The 26,976-nt window shown below is 39.6% G+C and overlaps 1 protein-coding gene across 2 annotated transcripts in view; it reads left to right on the top strand.

The window, feature by feature from the left end:
- The window catches only part of SH3RF1 (SH3 domain containing ring finger 1), a 177,599-nt gene that overhangs the window by 126,095 nt on the left and 24,528 nt on the right, over positions 1-26,976 (top strand). For both annotated transcript variants that reach the window (XM_026485595.4, XM_048212136.2), the window contains exons 5-7: positions 12,816-13,118; positions 18,188-18,298; positions 26,017-26,177. In XM_026485595.4, coding sequence (XP_026341380.3) covers positions 12,816-13,118; positions 18,188-18,298; positions 26,017-26,177 — 575 coding nt within the window. The remainder of the gene's footprint in view (positions 1-12,815; positions 13,119-18,187; positions 18,299-26,016; positions 26,178-26,976) is intronic.

Raw genomic sequence — 26,976 nt, 5'->3', positions numbered from 1 at the left:
GGCTGCACAGACAAACCAATTTAGGAATTTCAAAAGAGCCCCAGGGGGCCAGTTCAATTATAAGTTATCCTGAGTAATAACTGGTCAGCATGACAAACATTTGCAGGACAAAGGTCCATAGTTTTTACACACAAAGCCAGCAAGAGTTCCAGAAAGAGACTGATGAGTAGCCTTCTCTTTAGAGAATGAACTACCCATTTTAACAAAGAGTATGTACTCACCAGAGACAAAACAGGAAATTTTACAACGGGTGGCAACCCAGGACACCCAAATAGAGTCTGAACCTCAACTGAGTTTGGGAGATCCTGGACCAAAAGGACTACTACTGCAACCTGAAAACGCTGAGGAAGTGACAGAGCACAGTGAACTCTTGTAGGCACCTTACTTGAATCCAGAGCTCCACAGTAGCAGCAGGCACTTTGGATCCCACTTCTGACACCATGTCGTGTCAAATGGGAAATGCAGCAAGACTGAAGGGCAAACCAAAGGCTTTTATTTGGTGTTTGAGAATTGCAATTTGAGAGAGACAGATTTGAGCAGGAACTGAAAATGTATTTTGAAGTGGGGAGAAAAGAGGAGAGCTTTTAAAGGCAAAATGAGGATTTCCAGTAGAGCCACCAAAATTGTCAAGAATTATGATTGATGCCGAAAAGCTGAAGCTGTTCTTATCTCTACATGATTAGTTGCTAAAGGCTATCACTAAGCAAAAAGTCCAATTGTAAGTAAAAAAAAAAAGTTTATTTCTCTTGAAATGGAAGAGTTGCAGCTGATGCCCCAGGATGCTTGTGGTTTGGCAGTGACCTATATTTTAAAGTTCATCTTTTCTTTCAGGTGGGGACATGCATAAGCCTTGCTTCCTTAATGGCCTCCTGGCTCCATTTTAAATAGCTCTCCTAGAATATCCACTTTGTTTTGATGTTTCTTTCACACTTTCAATTTTTAATTCTGATAAAGGAACACATTGGAGTAGTTTGTTTTTCGCACTGTGGGCTCTGTCTCATAGTGCATGTTTTCTTATTTTCTGAATGTTATCAATTTGATACAAATAATTGTTGCCTAGGGAAAAAAAACAATTGTTGTCGTTCTGCCACAATAATAGAGGGGAAAATGAGCATGGGTTTCTGAATTTCTAAGGGCAAAAGAGGGTCTCCTCTGGACTCCAGCAAGACCTGCTTAATATAGATAGCTAGAGGCAACTTGACTAGACTCAGTCTGACAAGGAGACCGTTAAATTAGGTAAGGAACTTTATTTAAGATGGTTTATGCTCCATCTATTATTCAGTAGCCTCTTTCTAATTTAAGAGTTTCCTTTTTGTTTTCTATCAGGAAAACACTCAGGGAGCTGAGATTCTAAAGATCAGTTAATGTTTATTGAATTCTCACTGCATAAATGCATGGTTTCCAGTACTCTGAGTAGCTTTAAAGAACAGAAAAACACAGGTCTCCTATAGTGCCTTCATCAGAGGCTGAGGCTAATGACCAACTGGTGTCTCACATCCACAGTGCTTTCCCGTGGAACCCTCAGATTACTTAGTGTAGCCATATCCCCCTAGACATAGCCAGGGCCCTCGCTAAGTTGATCTACTGATTGTTCCTGGAAAACATACCTTGAATTGCTGCCTTTACAGCTCATCTGGGATATTTCTTTGTCAAGCTATCTGTAGAAAGTTCACTTTTTTCAAGGTCCAGATGAATACTGTCGTTTCTCTTGAAGTCCTCCTTTTCTAATTCTCCTATGCAGAAATAAAACAGAACAAAACAGCCTCCTCCTTGTTTCGAACTTCTGTGATACTCAGTTTGTACCATTATAGATCTGGCACATGCCAAGAGTATAATTATGTGTGTAGATGATTTAATGTTTTCCTGTGTTCTTTGGGAGACACATCTTACATAATGTTTTTAATGATTTTATTTCAGTAATATAATCACATTGTGGAAAAGTTGGAAACAAATAACGCTTAGTCCCATCACATGTAATTTTGATAAATATCTTTCCATTCTTTCCCCTTGTGCTTTAATGATACTACACACATGATTTTGTCATTCTCTACATTATTATAGTACTACTAATCATCAGGTTTTTTGACTACATAATAAACATTCTGGCAGCTAAAATCATAATTTAGTTAATTTTTTCCCCCTCTTTTAAACAAGTGTCTTGTTTAGGGACATACCCAACCAGTAATTGAGAAGTGAATTGTAGTCTTTATTCTGCTGTCCATTGCTGCCCCACACTTCTGCCCTGCATTAGCCTTACAACACCTGTAATACTAGTGCTCCTAATACTGGTACAGAATCACTGTTATTAGCCAGTTTTGCTTAAAAAGTATTTAGGACATTTTGATTTTTCATCAAGAATAATGACAGCTTTTCAAATTCTGACACCTAAAAGGTTAATTTTCAGAAATGACTCATTATTCAACAATTTCAAATATGTGAGGTTGCTTTTTTTAAAAGAGAAACCACAAGTTAATTAAAACCATAGTTTGTTAAGGCCTTTAAATTTTTATTATTATTTATTAAAGTGTTATTGTATTACTTATACATCCTAAATTTGGTAGTAACTAAGGTGTTAAGAAGGAAAAGAGATTAATTTTCATTAACCAAGAGTTAGGTCCTTTCTTCTATCCTGAAGATTGAATGAATCTTCTATATTATTTTGCACATTTGTGCATGTATGGAGTATAAGGGACATGAACAGAAGCATCCTGATTATTAAACCACTGGGGAACAAGCTTCTCTTAAATGAAATCAAATGTATTTCTGGAAAAATTTTTAAGTCTTGTAAAACAGTATTTCTTTTAAAATAGTGTTTAGTGGCAGTGTACCTATTAGGCTTCACACGCGTGTGGAGCAAAAATTTCTCTATATGCTGAGGAGAAGGAAGATCTTAAACAAAAGTGCAAAGTCAGGATGGTCGGTATTCTCAGTATTTGTGTAAGATTCCTTTTTGGTGATTAGCCTTCCTCCCTACCCCTTATAACCTCTCACTGCTTCACATGTTCATACACACACACACACACACACGCACACACACACACACACACACCTTCAGGTACCACGGCAGGAGAAATATTTGTTCACTGTTCATTAACTGATTACGTGTCACTGTGGAATTTCTGTCAGTGTGTAGTTTCACACTGACAAATTTTTACTTAGAATTTAATGACAATTGCATATTCTTAACCTCCTGATACATATTCCAGATGTGGTATTACTGCATCTGGTAATGAGGTCCTTGATAATGAAATGTGTCATTGGAATGTATCCTTTGGGTTTATAGACATTTTTTTTTTTTTAAGATTTTATTTACTTATTCGACAGAGATAGAGACAGCCAGCGAGAGAGGGAACACAAGCAGGGGGAGTGGGAGAGGAAGAAGCAGGCAGGCTCCTAGCAGAGGGGGCTCGATCCCATAACGCCGGGATCACGCCCTGAGCCGAAGGCAGACGCTTAACCACTTTGCCACCCAGGTGCCCCTATAGACATTTCTTATTTGTGGTGTGCTTTTGGTGAACAAATACCAAATAGAGACGCACACAAACCTAGTGTATTGTTAGAGTCATAAGCACAGAAAACTGAACTGAGCCTGCTTTTAAATTATCCGTTGGTCTGTCTCTCTCCTCAGCATCATGATAAGATTATAGATCTGTTGCTTCAGAAATAACAGGTATGACTCCCTCTTTAGCGTTAACCTTCAGGGTAGAGTTTTCCTCTTTCTCTAAATCCTTCTGCATGTGTGCTGCTCACAGTCTCCCCCTCATCTTGGTGGATGAAGTGTTTCTCTTCCTTTGAAGTTTCTGTCTCCTCCCAGGCCTTTCATTCTCTAGGAACTTGGTCACATCATGTGTATTTTTTCTGTTCTGCATTTTAGTTATTTGCTTCTGCCCCGCCCCCGTCTCCTCCTTAATGTAGCAAAATGAGCAGCTTTTTGCTCACCTCAAAATTATTTTGCTTGACTGCACTCCCTTTAAGTTATGGTTCTCCCTTGTTTCTTCCTTTCCTCACCAAAATTCTCACAGGAATCACTTACACCTGCTCAGTACCTCTCTTTTCCGATTACCTTCGGTTAGCCTTTGGCTACTTCAGTCCCTGACACTGCCCTCCTGCCTGCTGATTAACTGCCTTTTCTTAGCTCTGATTTTGTTGTTTCATCCTTCCAGTGACATCTACCACTATTTTTTCTCCCCCCCCCCATGGTATTAACCATCACAACCACCATTTTTAATCTTTCTGAAACTACTTGCCTTTTTCATTTCTGGGATATTGGTTGGTTGGTCTGGGAAACTTTGCAAGGTCCTTCTATAGCCTGAAATGCTGAGTGCCTTTTGCTTTTCCTCCAACCTCTGCTATCTTCCATACTTTTTCTTCCGTAGGTCAGAGAACGCCAACTAGTGTGACCGCCCCCTGCCCCATCACGACTTTCGTGCTTGGCTTGCAGAGTGGGTTTGTTTTAATTCACTCTTAAGATAGAAAAATCAGGAGATTTTACATAGGCCTAAATTTCTACTTTCCTTAAAAAAAAAAAAAAAAAAAAAATCAGCTGACACCAGCAAGTGGCTGCCACTTGAGAGAGGACCCACACTCCCCAGTGCACTGTAGAGTTCACTGTTCCGTGTTGGTCTCTGTCTGGCCTTCACTCATTGACCTTACCTGCCCGAGGTCCACTGCCATGTGAATTTTGCACCTCCTACCCTTAATGTTAGAAATCTATCTGCTATTTCCGAGGTCTCTTTTCTAACAAGTCAGAGGGGATGTGTCTTTGTGTCCCCCTTTCCCCTAAACAGTCTGTGCTGGGCTTATAAAAAAAAAAAAAAAAGAATGAGTGAAAGGCTCCATTAGGTTTGATTGTGGTCACCATGGATCTGAGGGCTCTAGCTTGACAAAGAGGTGTCTGCCTCTGAGTATTTTGAATGAGATATTTTTGTTCAGGTTGAGAAAAGATATCAGTACTTTATATAAATAAAGTAAAATAAAAAGTTTCAGGAATAAAACTTTACAGATCATTAAGTCCAACTTCCTGTTACCTATGGCACATAGGAGACACACCTAAGATAAAGTGACTTGCCCAGAGCAACAGAGAGAGAGAAGGATCAGCTGGGATCCCTCTGTGAATTGTGAGAGTAACTCAACATTCCTATAGAGCTTTAAAGGTTACAGAGCACTTTAACCTGTATTCATTTTTACCTGGGGTATGCAGAGTGATATTACCTTCCCCATTTTATACAGCTAAGGAAACTGAAGTCATGGGGGAATTTAAATGGTCTACCCAAGATTACTCGGCCAGTGAGGAGAGACCTGACTCCAACCCGGAGCTTGCAACTTTACATTCCCAGCTTTTCCTATGGTTTTCTTGAATGATCCTTTATTTAGCTCACTAAGCTAAAATTCATTTTAGGCTTTCAGTGAAGTGAACACTCCCTTTGTCCTTTATATTTCAGAATCAGAAACCTGAAAAAGAAAATTCAAGTTTATTTATTATTTAACGGTTCAGGCCAGCAGAGGTGAAGATAATGAAAACAAGCAAGGAGCTAAGGAGCTGATGTCTCACCTTCCTAACCTAGTGCAGTGGGGCAGTTACTATGAAAATCCTTTTCCCTTGGTAGGACATCATGAAGGTTGTATCAAGTCTGTGTTCCTCACTGCCCTGCTGCATAAAGGAGTAACGCGTGTTACTAGCGAACTGCTTCAGGGCTCAGGAGGCTTCAGGACTGTGGGCCAAGGGAGGTCAGGCGAGAAGTTTCAGTCATCCTTTCTCAGTTCGGCAAATTTGTTATGCTTAAGGAGCCTCCAGAGACAGCCACCTTGGGTGCAGTTCCTCTCCCCTCAGAAACCCCTGAGAGTCTACAGCTGTGCTATGTATGTGTAACTACTGAGCACTTGAGATGTGCCCATCCAGATTGGGATAAGTCTACAATACACACTGGATTTCAAAAAAAAAAAAAAAAAAGAATGTAACTATTTCAATAATTTTTTATTTTTTTAATTTTTTAAAATTTATTTTCTAAAGATTTTATATATTTTAGAGAGCATGCTCATGCAAGAGAGCAAGGAGGAGCAGGGGGAAAGGAACAAGCAGACTCCATGCTAAGTGCAGAGCCGGGCATGGCGCTCTATCCCATGACCGAGATCGCAACCTGAGCCGAAATCAAGAGTCGGAGGCTCAACTGACTGAGCCCCACAAGCGTCCCTATTTCAGTAGTTTTTTTATGTTGATTACATGTTGAGTGATAATATCTTGGATAAATTGGATTAAGTAAGATATATTATTAAAATTAATTTTACCTGTTTCTTTTTAAATGTGGCTATTAAACTTTTAAAATTACACGTGTGGCTCATATTATACTTCAGTTGGACAGTGCTGGTTTAGAGAGAGCCCCTTCTTCCCTTGATAGTTGTAAGAGACTGACATTTTTATTCTTTCAACAAGTATTTACAGAGCCCTAAAAGGAGCTGTTGGCTGAGGGAGGCTTTCAGATCAATTTTAAAAGACTCCTGAATAATCCCTTCAGTCTTTCTAATTATTCCTTTTCTGTGGGGGAGTCTTCTATTATAAATGAAGACTGAGCTTGCTTTTGTATTTGGATCATCCAAAAACAAAAATCTTGTTACCTAAATGGCAGGGAAGAATAGAAGACTAATGGCAATACAAATTCCTCATTGCCGTTACATAAAAACATTTTGCCAAAGAGTATGATGTGAGGCAAAATATTTTTGTTTCTGCTAAGAGGAGGTAAATGGCTTGAATTTAGATCCTATAGCATTCGTTCACTGGTATTATTTAAAGTGTCTAACTCTCTGGGGAAGGAACACTGGACTGAACAATGCAGCAGAACACCAAAGCATCTTTTTAAAACATGGCTTTATGAAGGTGCATTTCAAAGCAGTGAGGAAAAGGTGGACTGTTAGATAAACAGTGATGGGCCAGCTCCTGAACCAAGTGGTTAAAACTCGTGCTATCCTCACCTTATTCTTTACACAAATGTGCACATGGTTTGAAGATAGAGATGTAAAAAGAAAGAAAGAAAGAAAAAAAGGAAGGAAGGAAAGAAGGAGCCATAAAAATACTAGGAAAAAAGTGATTTTCTTTTTATAAATAATGGAATACAATTTTTAAAGCATAGTAAATTGAGAGACACCTGGCTGGCTCAGGCAGTGGAACATCCGACTCAATCTCAGGGTTGTGAGTCTGAGCGCCGTATTGGGTGCAGAGATTACTTAAAAATAAAATCTTCAGGGGCACCTGGGTGGCTCATTTGGTTAAGCATCTTACTCTTGATTTCGGCTCAAGTCATGATCTTGGGGTTATAAGATCAAAACCTACATTGGGCTCCATGCTGGTTGTGGAGCCTGCTTGGGATTCTCTTTCTCCCTCTGCCCCTCAACCCCCCACTCACATGTGTGCCCACAGTCTCTCTTTCTCAAAAAAATATATAAATAAAATGTTTTTAAAAAAATCTTTTAAAAATTAAATAAAGCATGGTAAATTGAGATGACATAATGGAAAAGATTGATAAATCTGGCACATAAAATAAAAAGGTATGTATAACAAACATATCAAGTTAACAAATTGGAACAATATACCTTCTAATTTGATGGAGATATATATATGTAATATATATATATACACACACACATATTAAAGAATGGTTTATATAATATATGAAGAACAGTTATAGATCTATAAGAAAAATACTAACAACCCAATAGAAAAGTGGCTAAAGTGTGGTAATAAGCAAGTCCTAGGAAAAAAATAGATGTTTAATCTCATTGACAAATAGAGAAATACAAATTAAAACAGTATAATATAGTTCGTTACCTCTCCAACTAACATTTTTTAAATGATTGATAATACGTAATACTGTTAACAATGTAGGGAAACAGAGACTGTTAACTATTGGAGGTACACCTTCAGTTTACACAATGTTATATGTCAAATATGTTATAATAAAAAGTACACCATTGGAGGTGAGGAAGATTGACACCTTTTTGGAGCACAATTTGGCAATATCCTTCAAAAGGGTTTTAAGCCTATACTTTGATCTAATAAGTTCACTTTTAGGAGTTCACCCTGCGGATATGTCTGCACAAGCATGCCGAGATATATTAAATGAAGACATCTCTATATAGTGAAATACCATGCTATCAGCCTGTCTCTGTTGATACAGAAAGATGTTCATGAGATATTGTTAGAGAGTAGCATATACTGCTTGGTTTCATTTGTGTTAGCAATTAATAAAATAGATGCACATTTAACGATGTCTACATAGAAAATATATGGAAGGATATGTTCTAAACTGTGAAGCTTAGATATATCTGGGAAATGAGGGGAGAGGGATGGGGGAAACTGGCTGAGGCTTTTCACTTTTTTACTTCATATTATTCTGTACTATTTCCTTTGTAAAAATAACGAACATACATTACTTTTATATGTTTTTAAAAGTTTATTTGCCTTTCTTAAAAAACGTGTTATGCTCAAGGGACACCTTAGTGGGTTGTGAATTAGAATAGGCTCCTTCCTCAGACCTACTGTTTATAATTCTCTGGTGCTCAAAAACTAGACTGATTCATCTGTAAAGCTTCATATCAAATAGTGACTATTCAACTTAGTTTTCACTAAAACTTTTTTTCTCTTCTTAAAAAATGTAAGTTCCTTCTTTTAAAAAGGTCATATTCTCTTTATCAAAGAACACAGCTATGCGCGTACACAGATTATTTTGATATTTCTTCAGCTGCCTTGTTATCATTTTTATTATCAATATTTTGTCAGTATTTCCTTTCTCATACTTATTTACACTTCTGATAATACTCCATCTAAATTTTAGAGTTTCCTAAAAGCAGACATTATGGTTTTTAAGAGATTAACAAATCCCATTTGTCCCTGCTTTAGCTCCAGTATACTGAATTTTACCTTATAGGCAACATAGGCCTCATCAGATATTCCTTACCGGGTGCTTGGAAGAAGGTCTATTAGGATACAAATTTATTTTGCAGGTGATGAGTACACTCCTAAACTTAAAGGTCATGGTTAGATAAATGTCACAGAAAGCCTAGACTAGTGAGCTCAAACAAACATTCATAAATGAATGTTATCAAAATTCCATTAAAAGCCATCAGATCCTTGCTTTCCTGTTGATACTGAGGGTTAAGTTACACTTGCAATAAAAGTCTCTTTAAGTTTCTGCCCAATTTACTTAATGCCTCTACCAAATAGTCTTGACTTTGTGATTTTCTCCGGGACTTATAAAGGCAGCAGATAGCATTTTTTTTTTTTTAAGATTTTATTTATTTATTTGACAGAGACAGCCAGCGAGAGAGGGAACACAGGCAGGAGGAGTGGGAGAGGAAGAAGCAGGCTCCCAGAGGAAGAGCCGATGTGGGACTCGATCCCGGAATGCCGGGATCACGCCCTGAGCCGAAGGCAGACGCTTAACGACTGCGCTACCCAGGCGCCCCGAGCAGATAGCATTTTTTAGTACTAACCTCTGCTGCTTCAGAAGTCCAAAGTAATTTTATTTTATTTTTTTTTTAAAGATTTTATTTTATTTTATTCGACAGAGATAGAGACAGCCAGTGAGAGAGGGAACACAAGCAGGGGGAGTGGGAGAGGAAGAAGCAGGCTCTTAGTGAAGGAGCCTGATGTGGGGCTCGATCCCATAACGCCGGGATCACGCCCTGAGCCGAAGGCAGACGCTTAACCGCTGTGCCACCCAGGCGCCCCCCAAAGTAATTTTAAATCATGGCAGCATTCTGCTAACAAATATGACTGCCCATGTGTAAAAATGAAATGCGGGGAAAATATAGTAGGTGATTTAGAGGAATAGAAATGAAAGATGTGAAATAGAAAAGTGAATTATATCTGTTTAAAGTGAGATAATGCATTATACATGTGGAGAGCTAAAAGAGACAAAAAGATCACTGGCTCCAGCTTCCTCATTTTATGGATGAGGACCAGAACTGTGGTCTTTGGTCTGCAGTTCACTGGTTCCCACCATACCACGATGTGTCTACCTACATGCACATACTTTTATTTTTCTGAACATGCCAACTGTGTTGCCCAGCAGTTCACTCCTAGGCATATATCCAGTATCCAGATGAGTGTTTATGTCCACCAAAACATACACACAAGATTATTCATGGCAGCATTGTTCTTTTTTTTTTTTTTTTAAGATTTTATTTATTTTTTGAGAGAGAGTGAGAGGGATCACAGAAGGAGAGGGACAGCCAGACTCGCTGCTGAGTGGAGAGCCCGACCTGGGGCTCGATCCCAGGACCACAAGATCATGACCTGAAGTGAAGGCAGACACTTAACTGACTGAGCCACTCAAGCGCCCCGACAGCATTGCTCTTAATAGCCAAAATCTATAGGAAGAAAGGAAGGAGAAAGGGAAGGAGAGGAGAGAGAAAAAGAAGGGGACCCCAAATATAAATCAACAATAGAATGCATGAATAAATTGTATTCGCACAATGGAATATTACATAGCACTTAAAAAAAAAAGATGAATCATAGAGCCATATGGGTAAATCTCAAAAAGTATATTGTTGAATGAAAGAAGCAAGACATAGGAAAATCCAGAGTGCATGTTATTTATATGTCTGTTTTTAAGCTCCTTGAGGACTGGGACCATTTCTCTGCATGTGTAGATCTCTAGACCCTGGCACATTATCCAGCACATAATATATGATACAGAAAAAGATGCAGGGGAAGCACCCAGTATTTTTATAATGAAAAAAAACAGCAGGAAATATAGGGAACAATACTTTATTTCTTATGTTTATTTCAGGGCACAGAAACCTAAAATTTTAATACAATATTAACTATAACTGACACTTGGCTACATATGAACAGGACTAGACTACAGTAATATTTCAGGCTATTTCAAAGCAGACATTACTAATGGAACCTATGATTTGATACCAGGATTAATTTAACTAAGATATCAAGTAGATGTGATAGTTTTTTTTCAATTCCTATTTTTGGCCTTAATGAGAAGGAAGCCTTCTCAGCTCCTTCCCTTATTTCTTACTCAGTGCAACATGGATTGAGTTAATTGGTCAGATTCTTGCATATAGATTAAGTCATGCTTTGAGGATTTGTGACTTGGGATCTAAATGAGCTTATATTAGAAGGCATTTTCTGAGTCCTTTTCTTCTGGCATTTCTGAGGTTTGGGCCACTCTCATAATAAAACAACATTACATTTCTTCCTTTGCGCATCTGGATTTTCTTAGGGACCACCAGAAGGTGAGATGGTTAGACCAAGGTAGGATTTGTAAATTCTGGATCTCTTGGTTAAAGGCCATTATAATGTTATAATAAGGCCACCCTTTAACAGTACCTCATTTCTTCATTCCTCAACGTATAACACAGAGTCCCTACGATCCTCTTTCTCCTGCCGTTGGTACTCCAGGCATTGATAGGTGTTAATGGTGGCATTACTGCCTATTATCCTTGAAAGTTTATCATGTGGAAAAAATCCTTGAAGTCTGAAGGAGATGCATGCTCATGTTTGAAAAAGATGTACCCTACTAATTGTAGATCAGACAGGCCAGATGAATTCAAGTCCCTGGGGAGCCACAGGAACAAATTGTTAATCCATTTGCAATCATCTATAGAAGCCCTGGCTACTGAGCTGCAATTAGTACAGCTTTGTGAGCGGCTGGTTGTGCTGGAGCAAGTTCACTTTGTTAAATATTGACTGACAGGATTTCCGTTCTTCCAGTAGGACATTCTCATCAACAGGGTTAGGAGACATGGTCCTAACCATTTAGGTGGGTGGAAAATAGCGTTTGATGATGGTATTTTATCTAAAGGCATTTGTGAAATGCTGACCATGCAAAGCTGAGATGAGAAAATCCCTATTATCCTTAATATTTACCTAAATTACCTTTTTAAGAAGTCTGTTATTTTTTATCTTAATTTTTTTTTATGAGAGGTTAAACTAAGTGCGTAATGATTTCCTATTTTACTGTAATATCTAAGTAAGTTCTGTACAGCTTGTCATTATTGCACTTTCTGTAAACATTTTATTACACTCAGGGAAAACAAATTTTGTATTCCTTCCTTTCTTGCTGGTGTTACCAGCCTGGTGTGCAGCTTTTGACACCTTGGACCCTTTATAGTCAGAAAACTTTTCAAATAGACAAGTTAGCTTGCCAATAGGACTTGGATTTCATGTTTTACCCCCTTGTGATTTTAAACTGTATGCATGTATGAAAAGAACTGATGCAATGACATGACAAACAGTTATCAAGAATGTCTACCAACTTTTTTGTGAACGCCTCCCAAAATTCATAGAAGCAGGAGGTTAATTTATGTGGCAGTGCATGAGTTAACATGTAATGGTTTTATTCTTTGTCATCTTGCCATTTTTACCAAACCCAAAAGTTGCCCCTTCGATGTTCACTTGTGCTCTGCGCGAATATCCGGCCATTATCGCGCAACAGAGTATTCAGTCAGACAAATGTACCCTTTTAATTGCTCCTCTTTAGATTTCATCAGTGAGCTGAAATGAATCTTCATTTGTTAATGGCAAATTTTAAAATTAGATATTCTGCAAATTCTCGGGGAAATTTTTTTACCTTGTTGGTCTCTAATTAGAATGGTTTGTTCTTGATTTAACATCTATTGGTGACAAATGTAATGAAATCCCAGTATTGAGAGAAAAGACACCTCACGTGGGGAAAAAAGGTATACTTGCGTGTGCAAACTGTAAAGTGGTGATGTTCAATTCTAGATAAAAGCTGGTTGAAAATAAATCTCAGTGAGTCCTTGAGAATTGTGTAACTGTCTTGTGTCGATTCCTTGGTTTGCAGTTTAACTCGGCTGCGAAGCAGCTGATAGAATGGGATAAGCCTTCTGTGCCAGGAGTTGATGCTGGAGAATGTACTTCGGCAGCAGCCCAGAACAGCAATGCCCCAAAGCACTCTGACACCAAGAAGAACACCAAAAAGCGACACTCCTTTACGTCTCTCACCATGGCCAGCAAATCCTCCCAGGCATCCCAGAATCGCCACTCCATGGAGATCAGCCCTCCTGTCCTCATCAGCTCCAGTAACCCCACAGCTGCTGCGCGCATCAGCGAGCTGTCTGGCCTTTCCTGCAGTGCCCCTTCTCAGGTAAATCATATAAAGGTGTGAAAGGAGCTCAGGCACAAAGTGATCTACCCACAAATGTGTGTTTTCACTAGCTGAAAAATACGGTTTATTTTTGCATTCAGGAGAGAATAGCTTTCCTAAAAAAAAAAAAAGAAAGAAAGAAAATAGTAGCTTTCCTGGGAAGTAAAGCCTTTCTTCATTCTGTAGGTAGAAAAATAGAGACGAGAAAACTAACCTGAAACTACCCAGTCATTTTCAAAGGAAGGGTTGGAAATGACAAAATGGTTTAAATAATGCTTAGTTTCAAGCAACTGCTCAGTGTTACAGAACCTTGTCACAAGGCTGCTTTGGGAGATCTTGCCAACGAAAATTTTATCTTCATCCCAACTGAAGATGCTACAGTTGAAACTCATAGTTGATAGTTGCCTGCATCTGTGTGACTTACCCTGCTATTTAAGCTTCCCAGTAAGCGTTATAGAGAGGGGAAAAAAAAAAAAAGAGGACGTGAAGAAACATTTAATTTAAAATAGAAATTAGCCTGGCTTTTTAAAAAATCTCATTAGTTCATCAAGGCTTTGGACTATCTTAAGAAATAGCTGCACATTATTCTTGTGTTAATGAGAATACACAAGATGATTGGAAACATGCATTCAGTCAGCAGGCATTTCTTGGGTGCCTTATTATTAGACCCTTCTAGGCACCACGTATACTGTGATAATGAGCTATAGGACTTCCCTGTGTTAGGCCTTAATTCTGGACTGCAAAATGAGCCCACTAAAGTGGCTCTGCCTAAGTCACAGGGCTGCTGTAATTATCCAATTAGATGATGGCTGTATTTTTCCTCAACCCAAAGGTCAGAGAGCCGGTCCCAAAGCAGCCTGTCGCAGTGGGAGAAATTTCTTTCAAGTCTCATATTTACTTTTTAAAATTCATGCAGATTTTACCTTCTACTTTATAATATAGCTGTAGTTAAAAAACACACACACACACATACAAAAATCAGTTATTTTCCTTTAAAGAAACAAACACACAGCCCTGGTCCTCAGAAAGTTTACAGTTAATTAAAGTGCCTGTTTTGGACCACAAAATAAAAATTTACAACACGGTTTTTGGTATTCCCTTGCCAATTTTACTAAAAATTGTTTTCTCTCAGCCTCATTTATTTGACCCCGCTCCCTTAGATTCATCCAGCATGTTGTGAGGTAAATGCATTCATTTTCTGAATGGGATTGTGGTTTGTTGGTGTTTTTTAGGTGGTGGGGAAATGATGCTTTTGATCTTATGAGGAAACTAGGGAACACAGACATACCCCACTAGAACATAAGTAAGTGTGATGAGGGGAGAGGTTTTTGTTTTGTTCACCAATATATCCCAAATGTCAGATATACAATAAGTATTTATTGAATGAATGAGTCTCTTGAAAAATGGGTAGAGAGGAGAACTGTGTTACTGTACATGTAACTAATTATACCTGTGTGAACGGTAGACATGGATTATAGATTGGAGTAAGAAGTACCAAGTGAGTTTACTCTGGAAAGGTTCAAAAGGTTTTTTTGAATAAGGTTTTGACGGAGGTGGTTAGTAATGATGGCCATTTACTACAAGAAAATTGAATATTTGAGTTTTTATTTTGCCACCTAGCAACATTTGCACAATGATGTTTTGTTAAAATAAAAGGTAAGTTTCTGGTAAGAACAGTGTGGCAACTCAGAATAGGAGTAGCTTTAAAAGAATAGACGGTAATCTTTTGGCATTAGAGAAAATTAAAAGAGAAAGGAGGATAAACCTAGCATTTATATCTTTTGTAGAGAACTCAGCCGTCAGGTGTGAGCATGTCTGACGCTGCCACACCAGAGCTGGGAATGAAGACTATAAAAGTGGAGCTATTTTTGTTTTGGTTGAAGTAGCTTAGGAAACAAGGCTCTTTCTGTGTTCCTTTAAAACAGTTTCCCCTTCAACCATTCCACCCCTCCTCCCATATTCTAATTCATTCTGTTTTAGGTGGTAATGTGTTGCCTCAGGGAGAAGTTATTTCAAGAAGCCGATGGGAGATGTTTCAAGTGCTGCCTGGCTTCTTCAGCCCAGGTTTACAGAAGACACTACTTGTCTAGTGTACTGGGTACATTGGAGGGAAGCACAGTTCATAATAAAGCAGTGAGTGTGTGTAACATAGGTGACAAGGCAAACATTCTCTCAACCATGGAGATCAGTGTATATGGAAAGATGGCTCATGTGAGACTGTTTAAAGTAGGGCTGCCCTTTCCTTTGCCCCGAAAAGGACCAAGCAGAAGATTTGATTCCTCCTCCTCTGGCCCATTTTCTCTTTTCTTTTTTCTTTTCTTTTTTTTTTTTTTTTCTCTTTTTTCTCAGTGCTGAGAAAAAGGATGTTTTATTATCTTGACTTGGCCCGTTTTCTCTCTTGCTTTTCCTTAATTAGGTTTGGTTGCACTTAGAAAATCTGCAGTAAGGAGCCCAGAGAATTGAGTGTTCATTTCTCTCACCTGACTGGAATCCACATATAGGCAGCCAGTGCTGGTGTGATGGCGCTTTTTAGCTCACCTTTCCATCATATGGGTAGAACCTTACCTTATGTTTCTATTATGGAATTTAGAGATCTCGCCATGACATCCAAATTCTAGGCAACAGGATGGGGAAATGGACAGAAGAAAGGAGCAAAGGGCTAGCTTGCTATTATATTTGGTGACTATTGAGTAAAGGCTGAACTTTCAAATACATAAATCGGAAGATTATTTATAGACTGTGCTGTCCAGGTGGGTCGCCAAAACAAATATGCACAGATGTCTGTGACTGACATCTATAAAAGCATATGATGCTGTAGGTGATGAAGACATTTTGTTTCCTCCTCTGGCCACACTCAGATTTTTTGGCCTCTGCCAGCTGGAGGAATGCTTCATAATATTAAGAGTTTTTGTGGCATTTTCTATTGCCAGTGGCTTCAGGGGAGCCAAAGGTGCACCCACTCATTTCCATTTGCTTTCCCCACCTCTTTCCCTCTCCACAGAGCTCTTTCTTGTGGGGGAGCCCAAGCTAATTTGCCATTCTAGAAAGAAAAGAACAGTAAAAAGTCGATTTTTCCCAGTTCAAGGCATTTATTCGGGACATGCTGACCCTCAGCTGGTTTGCGTCTGCTGCTGCTTCTGCTTTAGTCATTCTTTGGTGACTTTTATCTCTTCCTTGACTGCAGGGTTAGGAGTGGCCCTGTGTTGGCTGGTGCCTGCAGGAGTCTCTGTTCACTGCTTCACTCCCGTGTCTATGATGGCAAACACCTTAGAGGGCCTCTGCTCCAGCTCCTCACAGGGTATTGAGGGGTTTTGTCCAAAACCATGAGTTCATTAGCATTTAACTATCTTGATTCCCACCTTGTGGCTTCTAGAGAAGCATCAGTCAATCACGAGATCTTTCTTAGACATTTGTAGGGTCAGGCCCAGGAAGCAGTATTTTGGTGTTTTTTCTACCCCAGAGGTTCCATGATAATGGCGTGCACTTTGAAGTGAGCTTCATTGTATGTTCTCAGAAAGACTCCATCTTTTATGTGGTACCAACTTACAAATGTCTTTGGGGTATGTATATAAACAGATTTATTGGTTAAAACAGCTATAGGCCATTGGATTTTATCCTAGGATGAAAAATTAGCGTGCTTCCCATTAGAAATTGATTGGAAATAGACTTTGGTTCACAGGAGAGACAAAAAATGAGGGTTTGGGGAGAAACTCTTGTTAGGGCATCCCTTAGATCTGCGTAGTTTAAGCCTTTGGTTCAGTCATTGTATGAGCTAACAGATGTGGACTCCGGGGCGCCTGGGTGGCACAGCGGTTAAGCGTCTGCCTTCGGCTCAGGGCGTGATCCCGGCGTTATGGGATCAAGCCCCACATCAGGTTCCTCTGCTATGGGCCTGCTTCTTCCTCTCCCACTCCCCCTGCTTGTGTTCCCTCTCTCGCTGGCTGTCTCTATCTCTGTTGAATAAATAAATAAAATCTTTAAAAAAAAAAAAAAGATGTGGATTCCATGTTAACAAAGATTTATCTGTGGAAATAACTTGTATGCTGTGATGCTGATTATTCCTGGCCTTGGTAAGACCTAACCCAGCTGCGAAACTCAGTTTCCTTCAGGCTTCTGGGAACTAATCTCTGGGAGCTTTTCTTTGTCCTGATAATCTTTTTCTTAACATACGGGAATTGAGGGAGCTATGTTTGGGATTAAGTTTTATTACCAAAGGCCTGGCGTTGTTGGTGCATCATTGTTTCCTTGGGGAGACAAGGTACCAGACAACCATATTCCTTTAATAGTAGAGGAAAAGCATCCCATTTGTGCAGGAACCCACACACCTACTTCTGCAGCATCAAGTAACGACGGACTTCTGCAATTGGACCTGATATGCAATGTGAGTGAAACTGATCGAGTAACTGAACACAGGCAATAAAATGACCTGAATAACTCAATTTCTTTCTAGTAAATTAATCTTGGATAGTATCAAGGATAAGACACCTTTGAAAACAGCTAATTTGGCTTGACATTGTTCCTTTAAAGGTTTTATAAATAATTACCTGCTCTAGGCATGTCTAGGCAGCTGCATTTTAATTATGCATCCCAACTGAAAAGTAGAAGTCATGAAAAATGATCCTGAGAATAACAAAATACCTTAAGCACTTCACATAGATTTACATATTGATAGACAGGTGAGTATTCAGCTACGACCTACCTTAACAGGATCTTCAGGGAAATTGCTAGTGGGCCAGTCAAGCACCAGACTAACCATCTGAAAGGTCAGTTTGGTTCACAGTGGCTTCCCAAGTGAGGCAGTGTGTTATTGAGAAAGCCAACAGCAGTTGAATTCTGTATGTAAAACGTCACAGGAGCCAGCATTTATCACGCGACCGCCCAGTGTCGAATACAGATTAGGTAATCAGTAAATGTGGATTGAAGCGACTGAAAGAGCTTCTGCCTTCCCCAAATAATAGAAACTACAGATATATTTTTAAAGTGTGACTTTTCTCCCCAAGGTTTAGCCAGTACAGTTTGTTGTATTAAATGTAGTTGTCTTTTAATTAACTTTGTTTTTCTCTTGGCAGGTTCATATCAGTACCACCGGGTTAATTGTGACCCCACCCCCCAGCAGCCCAGTGACAACTGGCCCCTCGTTCACTTTCCCATCGGATGTTCCCTACCCAGCTGCCCTTGGAGTGAGTACAGCTTCTCCATCTCTGTTTCTCTCTTAGGTATTTAGTCCCATGAATCTGGCACACCCCACCTCCTAACACCTGCAGTTCACGTTGACACTTGCTAGGTGGGGGCAGATCTCTTTCATCTGTTATCTCTGTTCATCTCACAGAAAAAATGAGAAAGTCTCTTGCTTGCAGCCTGCATAATTTTTAACGGTGAGGATCAGTGGCCTGAAGCCATTAGAAGACTTCTTTAAAATACTTTTAATTTTCATTAACGTTTAGCCTGATTTCCCGAAGGCTTAACCAAAAATTTCTTTTTCATTTCTTTTGAGTTTCTAGACTTCACTTATTTCTTTTCTTTTTTTTTTTTTATGTTCCGTTATCCACTGTAAACTTCACTTATTTCTTACAAAGACGCCTTTATAGAAATACTGAGGAAACCGGGATCCCAAAAGCTAAACTGTTTTGAGTCACATGATGAGCCGATTGCAAATCTCTCCATTTATGATTCACCTTTGGTTTCTCGTCTTCCACTACGGTAGCTGTAGCTATGCTGCCTTGGAAGCCTCCCTCAGATTGTGTTGATTTTCCTTCTGAAGACATAGCATCCTACAGAGTCTAAACACCACTTGCTTTACAACATCCTCACGGGAGAAATTAATAAGAGAAGTGAGGGCAGCCAAGGGAGATACAGAGAAGAACACTATGGAGAGCAAATTAAAAGGGAAGAAGAAACAAGCAAATTCAACCTTACATAGCAGAAACACAATAGTTTAAATCCCCGTTTCCTGAAATTGCACATGAACTACAAGGAACCAGCAATTGTGAGACATTTCTCATCCAGGCCAGTGCTTTCAGACTGTTTCTTTCAGTGCTAAGTCACATGAGAATAGAAAAGATAGATGCCTGCATCAGATCTCCCCAGCGGGCCCCAATCCTGTAAATTGCTTTACAGAGTCTCACCTGGCTGTGATGCTCTCAGAGAAACAGCGTGGCCCAGTGATGGGGACACAGACCTGGGCTGAAAGCCCAGCTCAGCCACTTATTTGTTTACATGACCATGAAAAGTTACTCAGCCTCTTTAAGCTTCAGTGTCCCTACCTATAAAATGAAACTAACACTATCTACTTTGGAGAGTTCACACCATGCCTAGAATGTAGTGGGGATGACTATTCCGGATCTCATTATTGGTCTCGATTGAGGACTGTTGCAAGGTGGGCCTGTGACACGTGCCACTAGTTGGCTCTCAGAATGCCTCAGAGGGCCTGGGTCATTGTGTTATGGTTTCTCTGCTCTCTGTACCAGAAATAGTGAGTCTTCTAGGCAGCTGGTTTGTTTTTAGGTTGTGGATTTTATATATGTTGTAAAGATTATGTTTCCTTCTGCTAGAATGCTTAGAGCCAAATCTGTACCCCCTTCCAGCTAGGACCTCATGACATATTAGCACATTAGTCAAGATGTTGGCTCCATCTAGTTTTATTGTCATTTTCCTTTTGCCTTATTTTACTTTGAAACAAGGTGGGATATAAATAAATGTGGAGTTATTACCTAGCTTGACTTAGACTTTGAAAACTTTATAGAGTTAAGCATGTTCTTGTATTTAAATGGAAGTTAATAATGTTCTGGTTAGAGGTTAAAGTTGTATTTTTTTTTTTTAATGTTCCCAGAACGATTACAGCTTCCTTGATAGTACCACTATTTGGTGCAGGAAAATTGTGTTGATTCTTCTGGGGAGAAGATGAAATTCAGTTAACTTATTGAAATGTGGTTTCCATGAGATTCTGTTAGCCCCAGGTGTTTTGACCAGAGCCAAATTCCATAATCATCCTGCCCTCTCATCTCCAGAGAAGACTCTCTCCTTTCCTTCCTTCCCTTCCCACCCCAATACATACACAACCAGTTGATATTTCCATTTCCAGGTGATTACTTCTCGTGGAAAAATTCTAGCATAATTTCTTAAGGGAAAAAGGCTGCTTTTTCTGATCTTAGAAAAATTAATTAGTGGAAAAGACAGGGCTGGCTGAATTTCAGCCCTTGTGGGCTGAAAATTTTACAGTGTAGTAAATGGCCAGTTGCTCTTAGCTGGAGGCACACTCTAGGGCAAATCAATGAGACAGGTCACAAGAGAGCATGAATATATAAAAATTAATTTACATTCAACCATTTCATCCTAGGATTATATAAGAAAGCCTGCATGTTAAGCAAGAGGAAGGTTTATTAAACAGTATGTCTACTGTGCCAATTCCATTTAATGAAAAACTAATTACAAACAGACCTGTCTGTCATCCCAGGAGATGTCTAGATCTCAAAGTCCCTGGTAGGTTGGCAGCAATGTTTTGGATTTAATATGTTAAGTTGAAGTGGGGGAAAAATCTCAGTAGCATGTCCCCTCTGTATCTTACATTAATCATGACAAGTATCCTATTTAAAATTTGAAATATTTTCAAAGAATTTGAGCACTATCACAGCAATAGTATGCAGCTTGGTAGAGAGGAAACCATGCTTTTCATGGTGTGGATTTATTAGATAATAAATGCCAACAGTAGAATAGGAAAAAATTATTTCTAGTATTTTTATCATGAATTGAGACTTTCTAATCTTTTATGCAGAATGAAGTTAGGAGCATGTTGTCCTATACATTTCACATGTAACAGTTAAAATGTTAGATACCTAATATTAGGAGCAAAACTGACATTATATCTATCTAATTCAGACATAAGGCTATTAATAGTAGTGAGGGGTTTTTTTCCCAACTAATTTTGTGAAGGGAGGAGGGTGAGGATCTATATTAGTCTTGTATTTTCTGCACAGGGGCAGAGCTCTTAAGTAAGTGATTCATAATCCCCAATCCCCTGTACCAGCTGAGAGGTATTTAGCTGTAAGATGTCACGAGTTAGGCAGGTCAGTAAAGGCCAAATACAGCCCGTGGCTAACTTACAGACAGATTGCATTCCAAAAATGTGTAACCCTAACTAAAAAATTTTACACATACACACATAGTGTATGTGCGTGTATTTAGAGAAGCAAATTAAATGATGTCGGGTTCTCAGAATAGCCAATATGTAATTAGTCCATTGAAGCCCCATGGTGGAAGGCTCAGCAGGACTTTCTGCAATCGACAGGATCAGGGAAGGGCTCTGGAAGTGGAGTGCAACTGCCAACATTGATAGTTCGAGAGGTACAAGTTGAGCCTTTGGAATTGGTGGGAGTTCTGAAAATCAGGATTAGGGGTAGAAGATGGCCAGAATGTTCCCAGCAATGACAGAAAAGGACTCTAGCATCTCAGGAACCAAAGCCTGTGGATCCATATCATATTGTCCTAAGAGAGGGAGAAGCACAGAACGTTTTCTCATTTGTGAAAAGCTCACTGGGGATCTGTTAACTTCTGTCTGCGAAGCTGGGTGACAGCAATACAAAGATGAGTAAGACAGTTTTCTGACTTCATAGTCTCATGAATCATAACAACCGCTTCTCTTTATTGGGCTTCTGCTGTGCTTCAGGGCACTGGGAAAGGCAGCTTTACCTAAACTATTTCTAATTATAACTCCATCTCACAGACTGGTATATTAAGGCAAAGAGATCTTAGGTAATTTATACAAAATCAATTAATATCATAGATAGCTCTTCTTACATACCAAATGTAGAACAAGCTATAATTTGTGAGGGAAATTCCATTCCTGGAGAGATTTTTAAAAAGTGCCAAATTCTTAATTACATCTTCCCCTTTAGACATAATCATCTAAGCATCTATTTCTAGTATTTTTTAAAATATGTTCTTTAATTTTATTTCTTTTCCTTCATAGCTGTACCCACAGCTGACTGGCTTAATTCCAGTGAGCATCCAGTTGAGCCTTAAGACTTGACCTTCCATCGTGATCTTAATTGTATTGAATTCTGACACCTAAGTTTGCTTTTTTTTTTTAATCACTAGTGTCAGTGTTTCTACTTTTCTACTTCCTACTTGTCGTCATAAGATAAAGCAAACTGTTCACATAATTGCACAAACACTGCTCTACACAGGCTGAAGTGGCTGACACTCCTGACTTGAGGGAGTGTGAGCACGAAGCCCCTTGAACTGTTTCTCCATCAGCCTGTATACGTGCATTTGGGTTCAGTACCCAGAGAGGCTGTTTAGAGATGTTGATGTGTAGAGTTGAAAGTGGTTGATTGGAAATCAGATGTTTAGGAAAAACATAAAAATAAAGGATGCTGGCATTGGGGAATGTTATGTGGTATTTGCCCAAGGGACCCAGAAATGCCCAAAGTCTATCCTGCCAGTCTCTTTTCTACCCTGGGAGGTAGAAATCAACCTGAGGGAAATGCACACCTAAAGGACAATTGGAAAGAAAATGAATCCTTTATTGTCGGTTGAACTTGTGCCCCAAACTCCAGAGCACTTTACTGGTAGGGTGGCCTGCAGCCCGTGGCCTGGGCTTAAAACCTAATGGATCTTGTCACCTGTCTTTAGCCAAATCCAGACCTAACCACTCTTTGGTTGCATGAAAGGGCAAAAAGAGGAGAGAGCACTGGAGCAGAGTGGTATCACATTCACACACTACAACTTTTCACTCACAATGTGCACTAGCAAATGTGGCTTCTCTGGCTTAGAATCCAGTCCTTTCAGAGAGGATACTTCTTTTCTGGTGTTCATTCTAACATAGGAGGGACATTAAGGACTGCCCTAAGACACTGAGCTAAGATTGGAATCTATGTTTTCCTGACTCCAAAGCCCACCTCCTTCTACAGTGTAAAGCTGATGCTGCTTTCAAGGTCAGTGGGTCAGGGGAACAGAACCTGGACGTGGCAAAGTATGGTCATTTCACATTCGCCTGTTTTTAAGCCAAATGTTATTCAGAAAGAGCAATTCTTGCCTCAGACCATTGCCACAGACTGTGAACAGAAGATCCGAATCTATAGAAACACAAGGAGGAATCTCATTTTTAATGAATAACAGAATAACATCCAGTTTTCGACATGCGTATTTCTGTGGCCTGGCCCATAGCTCTAGACAACTTTACTTTGATACTATAGACCTGCTGCATTTCCATAAAATAAAACTACAAGTGAGGAGTGCTTTTTAAGCTCTTATTAATTTAGTATGCAATGTCTTGTGAAAATGGCATTGAAGTGTAGTATTTGGTTCTGAACAATTTTAACACAATATGATGAGCAAAATGTGATTGATACCTTTTGCAGGTCCATAGATGTTTTTTGCTGCTGGTGGAGAGTGTGTCTTGGCCTCTGGGGCCTGCTCTGGCCTGGACTATGAAATAATAAGCAGGTCTCCAGGTCAGCTCTGGGTGAATGAAAGGCTGTGGTTTGTTCTGTAGAAATTTCAGGTCTTGCAGGATAGCAAACTGCCTGAAGCACAGCACACAGTGGATTACCTTTTGAACTTCCACATCACCAGATTATTTCAGTTTAAGTTGTTTATAAAGCAACCCACAGTACTTCCTAGTCTGTCACAGCCCTGGACTCACCAGAGCCCTATCATTTTACCCGCCCCACAGAGCTGAACAACATCGAGGAATCTGATTTTAATCAGACTTTCTCTCTCGGTCTTTGTGTGCTTATATACAGAGTACACGTGCACACACATACGCACATTTCCCCCAAAGATATATAACCCAACACTGGGGGGAAATCTGCCCAGTTTTATTACTGTTTCAGCTACAAAAAAAGGGAGAGAACTGCATTTTCTCTCAAGCACAACCTTTGGGGTTTTTCAGAATATCCTCCTCTAAGCCGTATCTCCAGTGACTTCTAACTTAACTCTTTGTGAAAGCAATGTGCGTGAAACATTAGTCTACTGTATTTTTTAACTGTAAGAGTTGACCTTTTTTTATATTCTGTTAACAGAATGTGACTTTTTTTTTTATCAGGTCCGTAGGTTTTTTTTACTTTTTCTTCTTAGGGCTAATTTAGTGCAGCCTCTGTTTTAATAAAGTTAAGATATAACAGACAATTTTAATTTCCTTTCCTCTTGAAAATACAATTCTACTCAGAGTGTGAAATGGAGCTTGTTGGTTCTGTGGCTTAGGTACTATTTTAAGTAATTTCCAGGAGCAGTTCTCATTGGGCTCCTTGTGGAGCGCGTGCACTGGCCTTCCTCCTTCCCACAGCCATGCTGTTTGGAGGTTGGGCTTTAGAAGATTTCAGTGGAAATCAGTTGAGTTGTAATTTTACAGTCTCCATATATTACCCCGAGTACAGTCTAGACATGTTATCTGTCTTACCCTGTTGTTATTGCCAATGAACTGCCCTGGTCACGTGTGCTGAGTGTTTTACCAGGATTATCTTTGTTTCTCTCTACTTTGTCACTGGGGGGAGACTGAATGGAGTGAGTGCTTGACCTTCTCGTGGTCAAAGGTTTTGAAGACTCTAAGTCCCCCAGTGCTTGCAATTCCAGAGTTGTAGCAACTCTTAAGGCTGCCATGTTTTGTATGGAAAATGTGAGTAATGTTCATGTGGTTCTAACTCTGAGCTGCCCTCTGCCTTGTCCAGGTCAGCACTCTGTACACAGCTCTGCGCCTCATTTATTTCTGCACTGCATGTTCCACAACGCCTTCAGCTTCGCTATGGGAAAAATCCTTCTCCAAAGTCACTGCAGCAAAAAAATTAAATATAATGTGTGAAACAGTTGCAACATTTGTCTAGAATTCTGAATTTTTTTTCTACTCAGTTTATTGTGTTTCTGGAACTATGTACATTAACAGTCAGATGAAGCAAATGTTGATGAGATGTGCATTTTTATTTCACAATGTGGAAACAAAGTGCTATAAACTATGTTAGAGATCATTGGATTTTTCGTATTTATACACTGATGTGTAGAAGCCATTTATGCTTTCCTAGGTGCATTCTTTAGTCTCCTTATTTCTCTTTTGATTCAGTTTTTACATCTAGTGGTTCAAAGATTTCGGGAAGGCGAGGTGGGGGTTCAGGCAAGTCTTTGTGTGCCTGTTTTCCCAGGAGTTTCAGTATACAGACCCTTAAGAATCATCTGGGGTTTATAGATCAGAAAGTAACAATTGCTCCATTGATTTTCAAAAGGCATGGAATCCTGTAGGCAGAACCCCATTAGGCTGTGCCCATAAAGGAACCAGCAGCTTTTCACTGGTGCACTTGTTAAAGATTACCAGCCTTGATAGTACTAAATTTCAAAAGCTGGCAAAGTTAAGAAAAGAATAAGCAAAAGTAGCAACAATAGCCCAGTGATTGTGGCTTGCTATTGTTTGGGCTTTTTGGAAACCAGGCATCAAAGGAAATTTTCTTCTGAAGGAATGGTTTGAGATATAGTGCAGCTGAATTGTTTTGTGTTGTGTTTAAGTTTCAAGTTACAGAAACAATCACAAATTAATTCCTGGCAAGCAGTGTGACATTATAGCTGCCCCCTTGAAAAGCGTTGGGGTTCTACCCAAGTCTATACTGAAAAATGCTATTAATCTTAAAATTACATGCTGTTGTTCCATTTTTTTCTTTCCCTCTTCCCAAGTGTCATTACTTACCTGTTTGCTGAAAAAGTTGCTATGGCTCTAAGATCTTAAAGGAGAACAAGGGATGAGTTTTTTTTTTTTAAAGGAGGCTTTCATACAAGGTAGCCTGCTGGTTCTGCTCCCTGTGGATTCCATTAAAGTCTTTTCCTATGGATTCCTGATTCCTCTTCCCTCCTGCGTTCCATAAATGATGTAAATAAATAAATCATTCATTATTATTCTTTCTCTCTCCCCTCATACCAGACGATGAATCCTCCTCTTCCGCCACCCCCTTTATTGGCCTCCACACCTCCGGGCGCTGCTGCTGCTGCTGCTGCTGCTGCTGCTGCCGGAATGGGACCGAGGCCCACAGCGGGACCCGCTGACCAGATTGCACATTTACGGCCTCAGACTCGCCCCAGTGTGTAAGTGAGGGTGTCATTTATTACTGCTTTAAAGTTCATGTCAGACTAAGCCCAAACAGCGGAGGTAGAGAAACACCTTTCAGATAGGAGCTGGTGACAGGCTTATGGCTCACCAAAGTGGTTTGTGTTCTGCAGACTTATACCCAGTCATGCATATAATTAGGAAACTGCTGAAACAAAATGGGTCCAACACATGAGATCCCTAGGCAGCCATCCTGCTGAGTGAAGGCCTTTTACAGTTTAGGGAAACAGTGTTTGCTTCTTCATGCTCTTATATGTACATGGAGCCATCTTTTTGTATAAATTCTGTTTGAGCGTTTTGCCTCCATTTTCATTCCTTGCATTAGGATACTAAGGAATAGGAAGGTATTCCACACAAATCAGATATAGAGGGAGGGTGCATGTGAAAAGTTCTTTAAGTCCCCAGCAATAAGTATCCAGAAAAGTCTTGTTAGTTGTTTACCAGTGGCAAACTACAGCTAGATTTTTGTGGCTCTTACACTGTGTGATTTTATACATGGACACTTTAGAGCCCTGGTTTAAAAAAAAAAAACAAACTGTCGCCTGCCTGGTTTCCATATGTTGGTGGCACAGTCACCTTACATTGTAGGGTGGTTTTGCACTCTCTATGATCTGGGCTTTTTTTCCTTTTGACTTTTTCAAATTCATTATTTTTCCTGGCTGAGCATACAAAAGCAGGTGCAACCCAAGCCTCTAGGTTCAGCTTGTGTGTGGAAGGCAGTGTGTTGTGCCTCCCAGTGGGATTTCATGCCATATGTCCTCATTTGGGGCTACTTCC

This window comes from Ursus arctos, unplaced genomic scaffold, assembly GCF_023065955.2.
Source record: "Ursus arctos isolate Adak ecotype North America unplaced genomic scaffold, UrsArc2.0 scaffold_11, whole genome shotgun sequence".
NCBI lineage: Eukaryota > Metazoa > Chordata > Mammalia > Carnivora > Ursidae > Ursus > Ursus arctos.
Note: the sequence above shows the minus strand (reverse complement) of the source record. Positions and strands in the feature narration are given on the sequence as shown.